This window comes from Cyprinodon tularosa, unplaced genomic scaffold (assembly GCF_016077235.1).
Source record: "Cyprinodon tularosa strain WSP-4 unplaced genomic scaffold, ASM1607723v1 ctg7, whole genome shotgun sequence".
Taxonomy (NCBI): Eukaryota; Metazoa; Chordata; class Actinopteri; order Cyprinodontiformes; family Cyprinodontidae; genus Cyprinodon; species Cyprinodon tularosa.
The window spans coordinates 2,608,393-2,618,897 of NW_024039451.1; the positions used below are offsets into that span (position 1 = coordinate 2,608,393).

Consider the following 10,505-nt stretch of genomic DNA (forward strand, 5'->3'; position numbering starts at 1 on the left):
TACAGGCCTGCTGGCTGGTTAGAAGATTGTAGTAGACAGATGCTAATTAGAGGAAACACCTTGATTTATCCTTTCCCATTGGTCACACATTTTCAGTCTTTTTCTTGGGGTCAGGCCCATTTCATGTCTTAATTTGTTAGTTTCATTCCATTGAAACATGGTAGAAAAGAAATATCCGACTTCCATTTTCCATAGAATGTGTTTTTATGATTACCTTTGTCGAATTCAGGTTATTTACTCTGGGTTGAGTTAAACTTGAACTACAGACAACTTTGTTCTAGTGTATATAATCTATGGTTAAAGCATAGATAGACTTTAACATTACATTTCTATAAAGTAGATCTAAAACATTCATATATTTTTAATTTCTTAATTTTTTGGAAAAATATTTTTACAAAAATAAAAAAAACCAGTTAGGCAGTCATTAAAAAAAAACTTTTCAAGATCATGTTTGAGCACTTTACACAAAAAGAATAATAAATGCGCAACAAGGATTAAGTCAGTGGTCTTCTGAACTGGAGTCAGTGGAGTTACTTGTGTCAGAATCCGATAAACTGCTGCTTGTGCTGATGTACTTAGAGGTACTTCGGGAGGATTTTCCTGGAGAAAGCAAAGAAAACAAGACATTATAATGGATAATATAAATTCATAACCCTCCCATTATTCTAGCTCAGTACTCATGCAAATAGAGGCAGATGTCAGAGTGGGAATGGGATGCAATCAGGTGCTCATCACAATAAGAAATAAACATGTATTCATAAATCAAACAAAACATTAATGGTGAATAGCAAAATGGAGAGGTTGGCTTAGCATGCCGCTCCTGTGAACTTAAGGCATGGCTTCTGAATAGATTAATTTATTGTCCATTGCGCAGATATTGGCAGATACAAATACAAGAGAAAAGAAAGCCAATATCAGCCAAAAATATCAGCTGTCATATTCATCAGTTTATCTCCACAATTCAACCTCTTATGCTACTATCACACCAGACACGATTAAAGCAGCTGGGTAACCTGCAAAGTAAATGGTTGATGCGTAGAAAGGCGCATCAAAACGTCCCGACCACGTATCCAGCGGCAGAAACAGCGCATCTTGATCCAAATGAGCAGCTTAAGCATCGCCTCATGAGCATCTGAGGTGAGTGACGCACTTCACAAGCAGCAGTTGCTGGAGTTGGAAAATTATAACTTCAGCTGCTCGACACGCCATATCAACCAATCAGAGAAGCTAATGTAGGAGCTGGCAGGGAGAAAGACAGTACTGCTGATGCAGAGAGCTATGATCACTCCTCTGAAACTGTTTATTATTGCCTAAATTAACTTAAAATGACGAAACCTGTTGGCAAAATATGGTCCATTTTATTATTCTGGTGCCTGCAGTGTGTACCACCTGAAAAACGCTAACATCTACTTCTAGCTGCGACGAACACGAACAGAAACCCCCCTACCTAGTGCTGGAAATTCCCAGTGCACCGCCCGTATGTGGTGACATGACCGGCTCCGGCAGCAAAATAATATCTTAAGACAGGATCGCATCTTGATGAACTGACTGCATAGACAATGTTTTCAGGTGTACCTTCTCGCTTAAAAATATATCAAAACTACTTTTTACCAGCTTATCACAGCAAATATAGCAAAGTGGCTCTCTTCCATTGAACACTGGAGCAGCAGAAACTACTAAAGTACAAACTTCTTTGGACGCGGTGCAGGATCAGGCTCATCTGACCTTAATGTGTACAAGCTTCAAAAATGAAGCAACAGGCGCATTTTTGCTGCCCAAAGCTCGTCACACCACTGCCACAACTGCTACCCTCAATCATCCTCATAAATGATTATGCACTACTGTATTTCACCCTCTCTGCAAAGCTAACCATCTGCAGGAGCATTTGGGCCTCAGCTCCCTGTTATATTACTCTTGGTCTTTTCCTTCCCATTAATCTCTTTGCTCTGTCGTTCTCATCAACATTACTATCACCATCACCAATGTCATCAATGCCACTGCAACCACCTTAATCATCACAGTAATCTTTGATTCCCTTCGGAATGGAGAGTTTGGCCTATAGACGGCACATGATGGGTTCATCTGGCCAACTCCATGTAGGAGGAAAAGAAAGTACATACAGGTCAGGTTAAACTCCTCCAAAAATGAATGAAATGAAAAAGCATGCACAGGGCTTTCACCCCCTTCGTTACTGCAGACAAGAGTACGGAAAGTACAGAGGGACGAAGCATAAGGGTTAAAAGGAGAGCATGAGGGATCTGTCTGACTCCCCTCAGATATATACACTCACCAGCCACTTTATTAGGTACCCCATGCTAGTAACGGGTTGGACCCCCTTTTGCCTTCAGAACTGCCTCAATTCTTCGTGGCATAGATTCAACAAGGTGCTGGAAGCATTCCTCAGGGAGTTTGATCCATATTGACATGATGGCATCACACAGTTGCCGCAGATTTGTCGGCTGCACATCCATGATGCGAATCTCCCGTTCTACCACATCCCAAAGATGCTCTATTGGATTGAGATCTGGTGACTGTGGAGGCCATTTGAGTACAGTGAACTCATTGTCATGTTCAAGAAACCAGTCTGAGATGATTCCAGCTTTATGACATGGCGCATTATCCTGCTGAAAGTAGCCATCAGAAGTTGGGTACATTGTGGTCATAAAGGGATGGACATGGTCAGCAACAATACTCAGGCAGGCTGTGGCGTTGCAACGATGCTCAATTGGTACCAAGGGGCCCAAAGAGTGCCAAGAAAATATTCGCCACACCATGACACCACCACCAGCCTGAACCGTTGATACAAGGCAGGATGGATCCATGCTTTCATGTTGTAGACGCCAAATTCTGACCCTACCATCCGAATGTCGCAGCAGAAATTGAGACTCATCAGACCAGGCAACGTTTTTCCAATCTTCTATTTTCCAATTTCGATGAGCTTGTGCAAATTGTAGCCTCAGTTTCCTGTTCTTAGCTGAAAGGAGTGGCACCCGGTGTGGTCTTCTGCTGCTGTAGCCCATCTGCCTCAAAGTTCGACGTACTGTGCCTTCAGAGATGCTCTTCTACCCACCTTGGTTGTAACGGGTCGTTATTTGAGTCACTGTTGCCCTTCTATCAGCTCGAACCAGTCTGGCCATTCTCCTCTGACCTCTGGCATCAACAAGGCATTTCCGCCCACAGAACTGCCGCTCACTGGATGTTTTTTTCTTTTTTGGACCATTCTCTGTAAACCCTAGAGATGGTTGTGCGTGAAAATCCCAGTAGATCAGCAGTTTCTGAAATACTCAGACCAGCCCTTCTGGCACCAACAATCATGCCACGTTCAAAGTCACTCAAATCACCTTTCTTCCCCATACTGAGGCTCGGTTTGAACTGCAGGAGATTGTCTTGACCATGTCTACATGCCTAAATGCACTGAGTTGCCGCCATGTGATTGGCTGCTTAGAAATTAAGTGTTAACGAGCAGTTGGACAGGTGTACTTAATAAAGTGGCCGGTGAGTGTATATATATATATATATATAAAAAAAAAAAAACTGTTTTCTCACCCCTCGTGGGGTGGTATGTGTCATCCTCAAGCTCGGGTCCTCTACCAGAGGCCTGGGAGTTTGAGGGTTCTGCGCAGTATCTTAGCTGTTCCTAGGACTGCGCTCTTCTGGACAGAGACCTCTGATGTTTTACCTGGAATCTGCTGTAGCCACTCTCCCAGTTTGGGGGTCACAGCCCCCAGTGCTCCAATTACCACTGGCATCACTGCTGATCTCACTTTCCACATCTTTTCTAGCTGGTATTTCTCAAGCTTCTCGTGTTCTTTCTTCTTGATGTTGCTGTCGCTTGGGATTGCCACATCTATCACTACTGCCTTCTTCTGCTGTTTGTCCATCAACACGATGTCTGGTTGGTTAGCCATCACCTGTTTGTCAGTCTGGATCTTGAAGTCCCATAGGATCTTAGCTCGGTCATTCTCAACTACCTTAGGAGGTGTCTTCCATTTTGACCTTGGGACTTCCAGCCCATACTCATGGCAGATGTTCCTGTACACTATATATATATATATATATATATATATATATATATATATATATATATATATATATATATATATATATGCACATCTTTTTATAGATGAAAAAGGTGGGCAGCTCCCTTGCACAAGATGGAGTATCACATGCAAGACATCTCTCCTCCGTACAAAGCCAGACCAGGCCAATGTCCTTTCCGTCCCAACCGGCAGCAACCCAAGATGACAACAAAGGAACAAAGAGAAGAAAAAGGGGTGTAGGAAGAGGCTAACTAAGTGAGTACTGAGGGCTCTGTGTGGCCCATCTAAGAGCATGGGAGGGTTAAAGTTAAAAAAATATTTGTCAAATGATTCAATATAAGACCTGAGTTAATATGCTGGACTCACTTTGGTATCTTTTGAACTTCTTGAACAGGCAGGATCTGACATATTGTTCAAGCTGTCGCAGAGTAGATGGCTTCAATATCTCAAAGTCAATCTCTACCTCATCTATGTCAGAATTGCAACTGGTGGGCTCCAGTGTTTCAATGATTTTCACCACTTGGGCCAGCTTCATGCCAGGGAGACGGTTAATGTCGAGGCTCAGCTGATGTTTTTCCTGATACGTCATTGGCAAGGATTTGTCACCCGAATCCCGATCATTGTCCCGGTTCATTGAATGCCTGAAATAAGGAAGGAAAGCTGAAAGCTTCTACATCATGTGTAAAAATAGCAGTAAGTCAGCAATAATACCTATCGGTGAAGGTTGAAGTCCGTTTGGGAAGGTCCCTGACATTCTCTCTGTCGTCGTTCTCATTCCTTGGTTTGGAAATACTAACAGGGTCTTCAAGGTTCACTCCAAGCTCTTCATTAGTCTTTACCTAGACAAAAAAAAAGATGAGAAAGAATTGATGCTGAAGATGTGGAAAACAGGGTAGCAATGGCATGAATTTGGCCTATTCCTATCACAAAATGCAATTGATAGGCTTTATTTTATCCAAAATGCTGTAATTAGAGCAATAAAGAAAGCCACCGTATGTTGGGTTATGGAATTAAAAGGCAGCTGGAAAGTTAGAATCCCAGCTTATTATACTCTAAACTACCATACAAGGGACAGAAAATTCTTGTCCAGCACTGTTCCATCTTCGCCCCTGGTGAAGTAGAAGGAGCGTTTTGAAGCAGAATTCAGAGATATTTAGCCTATCCTCAACTCATTGCTGTCCATCAAGCCTTCCTCTTAAAACCAATCCAGCCTGTTGGATTTTCACCAGGGTGTGAGGACTTTCTTTCTAGCCAATAAGAGCCTTTAGTTTACTACGCCAGCCACGTGAAATTACCACAGCAACAACTTCCTCTTCAAGGTCCTGGCTTTCTGTTTATCACAAACTTGTTCCGTTCTCCATGTCCACAACCCAACTGTAATAAACTCTGCTTTTTTCTGCCTTAACTCCGAGACTAAATTTGAAGTTTTTCCATTTAATCATGATAAAAAAATAGATTTCTTGACAAATAAACTTATTGATGAACACAGACTTTATAACCTCATACAGTATGATTTAAGTTAACTTAAAACAAAGAAGAGCAGCCTGAGAAAAAGAACGATTCTCACTTTCTCTGTAATTATTTTGACAGCTGTGAATTGTCACGATATAAATCGATTCAATTGAATAACCATAGATGTTTTAAAGAATTTTCTGGCACATTTTGGCAAGTCCACCAAGGAAGACGGATGTTTCTTGTTTTTTTTCCAACAATTCCCCAGGACATAGGGTTGTTTTGTCAGTCTATGTTCTAGATATTTGTAACTATATCCATTCTAATATAAAATAAGCAAAGATGAGCAAATCAGGCTAAGCAGAAAAAAAGACTGATACAGTCCCCTTTATCGGTTCTCACCCTGGCTAACGAACAGTCAAGGCTCCTGGAGATTCATTGCCACATTTGCATCACCCACTAATATATCGAACATGTAATTCAAATGGAAAATGTCCTCAAGGATTTCAAGTTGATGCGGTGAAAATTTGTTCTCACACATTTCACCAATCAGGAACATCTGAAGACCGTTTAAGTGCACGTGTGAAAGCGGCTTAGGGGCACATTTGCACAGAAAGGCGAGACATTTAACACATGAGTTTTTAAGTCACAAATAACACCTTCTAGATTTATTGGCACAGCTTGTAAAGATGTGCAAAAATCATTAAAACTAAACATTTTAGGCTGGTGTTAAAATCTCATACTAAAATCAATTTTAATATATTTTAATAAAATCTAAAGCTCAATTTGAGGATTTAGGTTTGAGAGAGGCTTGGAAGTTAAAATAATTATTTAAGCTAAAATGAACAAATTCTCGGAAAAGCGACATATAAATAATTTATATTAGTAATATAACGAATCTATGTTAGCAGGGATAAAAAGATTCATAGTTTTTCCAATAAAAGTTGTCTAAGTTTAACATGAGGACGATTTCTTTTGAACTCTGTTTAAAATGTGGAAAGGTTTGATATCATATTGGAATCTTACAAATATGCTCAAATGTAATTGTTTAACAGCAAACAATTCAGATGGGTCTGATTTAAATAAAAGGATGAAAAGGTTCAGTGGATGATACTGTGAGCAAGTTTCTGCTTTAAAGGCCTTAAAAACTATTTTGGAAGCAGCATCATGAACTCTTTTAATCACATTGCATAAAAAAATACAAAACATATCCACAAATTGGCACCCTTAATCTCTAACCTCTTTAATCTCCCAGATCTACTGTAAATTCTCAGTATATCGGGGGAGAGAGCATAAAATAAGTTGCAAGTAATTGTGACATCTCATATTTGATGAAAACAGAAACATTTCCTAATTCCCCAAGCCACGCTGAACTTAAAAGAAATGTTAAATGAGGAAGTTGTGTCCCTTTAAAAAGGCAGTTGCGCCTCGGGGCTTCCCCACCGGTTCTTTTCTTGAGAGCAAGTTACTTACTACTCTTAACTCAAACTGGGTAAAACCTTATAAAAAAAGGACTAAAAAAACAGGAGTAAAAAAGTAACATAACAGAAACCCACCTGTTCTTGTACCTGAGTAACCTGGGTTTCCTCACGTAACTCAGACCTGTGAATCTGCTTGATGGTGCTTCCAGGAGCAATAACCTCTATGTGTTCTTCTGGCATCTTTGCAAACTTCTGCTCAAACACTCCCTGTAGCATCCATAAGAAGATGAGGCGGGGAAAAAAAGGCATCAATGGAGAGCATTATTTAGAAATCACACAAGCACAAAATTTAGCAGCACACCTGAAGCTTTCTGGCCATGCCCACAACAGTGTGGTGTGAGGGGTTATACTTGTAGCAATTGGAAAAAATTAAGCGGACATCTGCAGCAAATTGATGTTCATCCTGGTATTCTCCTCCATCCATCTTTTTCTGCAAATTAACAACAGAAATATCATGAGGTAAGCCAAGACTTTAATTACTTTTATATTAAATATGCAATAAAAAACAACCAAGTAGATCTACTTTCACAGTGCCGAGATCCATGGGGTTTTTGATGATGTTGTGGTAATCATGTAGTCCCAGAGCTTTGGCGTCGACGGGCTCGTAGAACGGCCACGCATACGCTGAATGTTTTTTCGACAACAATTCCTTTAAGATGTCGCTGCAGTACTTCAGCTGTTCCTTCAGACCTCCCACCTCTACGGTTTTTTGTGGCTCCTCCTTTTTTTCAAAGTTTCTGCTTAGAGGACTGATTGTTTTGGTCACACTGTCACCTCTCATCCTTTTACCTACATGGAAAAAAAAAAAAAAGAAAAAAAAAAATGAGAGCCACGTTTTTCAAAACTTTGCTCATTTTCCCAATTTGATCACACTACAACTGTGGACAAACAAAAATACTGCAGAGTTGTGAAACAGAAAGAAAATAGCTTTTTTCTTTTTATATAACCAAAACCATGAAGAAATAGCATAAGCAAATACAAACAGCCACCTTTCTTCTGCAAACTGTTGGAGCTATTCTATTTTATTTTATCTTATCCTGTATTAACCTTGTTTATTCTTTGTATTATCTTTATTAGCCTCAGAGAGCCTAATAAATGACCCAGAGAGCCTCGCACTACCTCCACACAGAGCTGCTGGACCGGCTGCTTTTATCACATAATTATGAGATATTATCTCGTAATTATGAGATCTTTTTTCATAATTACAAGATCTTTATCACATAATTATGAGATCTTGATCTCAATAGTATGAGATCTTATCTCATAATTATGAGATAAGTTGTCATAATTATGAGATAATATGTCATATTCAGGAGATCAGAAAGAACAGTCATTGCAGATCTCTACGCTACATGAAATGTGAACAATGATTGGGTTGTGAGATTTAATCTGCTTTTGTTTTCTTTTAGATATGTGACACTGGGAAATACCGAGTTTCCTTAATGTGGACTGAATTAATTTGAATTTGTCAGCATTGTAAAGTAAGTCCTTAGAATTTTTTTAGGCGTAGAAGCCCACTCTGACTTCACACTTTTCCTGCAGGAACAATTAAACCAGCACAGGCTGCTTTATGGTTGTAAATGAATGCGTCTGAAAAGCATTTAAACTGCTTGGTGGTTTCACATAGAACTGTCCATCGATACCTTCTCAAAATCCTAATCCTGATGAAAAACTAAAAACATACGGAATCTGTATTAATAGAGCTGTTGACGGATTTTCGCGTACGGTCATATCGCTACATGCTTACTCCACAAGTAGTAATCCCAGGGTTATAGATGGATTTATTGATGAAATGAAAAACAGGAGCGGAACTCCAACGCATATCATGTTAGACATGGGTACAGAGAACTGTTCAGTGGAACAGATGCAGATATTCTTAATAAGCAATCATGAAGACCAGTTTTGTGAGAGATTCTACATTACAGGCTCAAGTAAGCATAAGCAAATGTATAGATACGATCTCATAATTACGAAACAAGATCTCGTAATTACGAGATCAGTATCTCGTAATAATGAGATATTATTTCGTAATTACGAGATACAGATCTCGTAATTATGAGATAAGCTATCAGATTTTTTTTTGGGAGTGAATGCAATACGCTTCCATACAAATCAGAGCAATCCTTGATATAAAAATTTCAAAGGTAAAAGTTGATTCAACAATAGGAGGAGCTAAATTCTACTTGGGGCCAAAAATACCCACCACAGTTTAAGATGTAACTGAACAAATAAAAAGCAAGAATCAATTCAGTTATCTACTACTTTGTTCTGACATCCAAAATCCCAGACATAGACATTAAAGTTAGACTGCAATGTGACAAAATGTGATCAAATTCACGGTTTTACAATCCCACCCAATATCCACTGCCTACAGAAGCTACTACATTACCTGAAGGGGTGATGTTTTTGCCTCTCCCTCTCCCTGCAGGCTGAATAATCTCCTCTTCTTTCTGAGGCATCTGGGAAACTTTTTGCAAGAAAATCTTTTCCAAAGCGAGAGCCATCAACACAATGTCATCTGTAGGCTGTACAGGAGGACCAGTAATGGTAATTTGTAAGTTATTACACATTTAAAAAGGATTCAGAATCAGTTCAGTCAAGGCACTTTAAACTACAACGCCTCTAACCTTGTTATATATGTAACAGTTGGTGAACATAGTGTTGAAGTCCTGCAGGCATTCGCTTGAACTCCTGTAGTAGTTATTCTCCAGTCGTTTTTTAATGGTGCCCAAATCCATGGGAGATGTTATTACCTCGTGATAATCCTGTACAAAGATTGAGTCAAAGAAATGTTATTGTACGTGGTGTTTAATCATATATTGCTAAGCTCTGTCTATGTAAGACTGAATAAACAATATATAAACAGTACTAACTGGCTCTTATCTGACACTAATGTGATTGAATAAAAATAAAAAAGACCACATACTGAAAGTCCAAGACCAACTGCATCAACTGGCTGGTAGAAAGGCCAAGCGAACTGGTGCCGCCACAGCGCTTTGACCACCACTTTCTGCATGTACCGCAGTTGGTTGGTCAGTCGGCCAGGCTTGTTGGGATTGGTCACCTCAGGGGGAGGAGGGTTCACAAACACTTTAGGATCTGGCTCGGTGTCCGCCGACATGATGTTGTTGTTATCTTGCGTTGGCTGGGCAGCCTGGTTTGTGCAGAGTTTTCATACCACACGAAAGAGAATGTGGTCACAAGCTGCCAACCGCTGTGAATAATGAAGACGAAGGTTATAAACAACAGTAAAGAAGAGCAACCACATAAAAATACATGGATAAAATTCACAAGCAGAGGGAACCAAATTGTAAAACCAATGAAGTCAAGATTCCAAACCCATCATCTAGTCTTACTAATAATCTTTTGAGTTAAACCGACTTGCAGTTAAGATTACATTTTTATTCTGATCCTGCTGAGTCAGACCCAAATATTCCATTTATTACGATTAGTTACTTACTATGAAAGGTAGGGGTGTGGGGGAAAAAATCGATATGGCGATATATCACGATTTTCGGCCGCCCGATTTAAT

General features: G+C 39.8%; 1 protein-coding gene across 2 annotated transcripts; it reads right to left on the reverse strand.

Annotated features, from left to right (window-relative positions):
* Positions 1 to 238: 238 nt before the first annotated feature.
* Positions 239 to 10,186, reverse strand: LOC119772004 (bromodomain-containing protein 3-like). Of its 2 annotated transcripts, XM_038268244.1 has the most exons (10): positions 9,900 to 10,186; positions 9,601 to 9,738; positions 9,363 to 9,498; positions 7,497 to 7,762; positions 7,275 to 7,403; positions 7,049 to 7,180; positions 4,752 to 4,879; positions 4,407 to 4,681; positions 477 to 600; positions 239 to 445 (listed from the first exon to the last, which is right to left on the reverse strand). In XM_038268244.1, exons 1-9 carry the CDS (start codon positions 10,092 to 10,094, stop codon positions 500 to 502), a joined length of 1,500 nt encoding a protein of 499 aa, XP_038124172.1. In that variant the 5' UTR covers positions 10,095 to 10,186; the 3' UTR covers positions 239 to 445; positions 477 to 499. The 2 variants fall into 2 exon arrangements, with proteins under 2 accessions (XP_038124172.1, XP_038124171.1); XM_038268243.1 differs by having other exon boundaries at positions 239 to 600.
* Between the last annotated feature and the right edge of the window lie 319 nt (positions 10,187 to 10,505).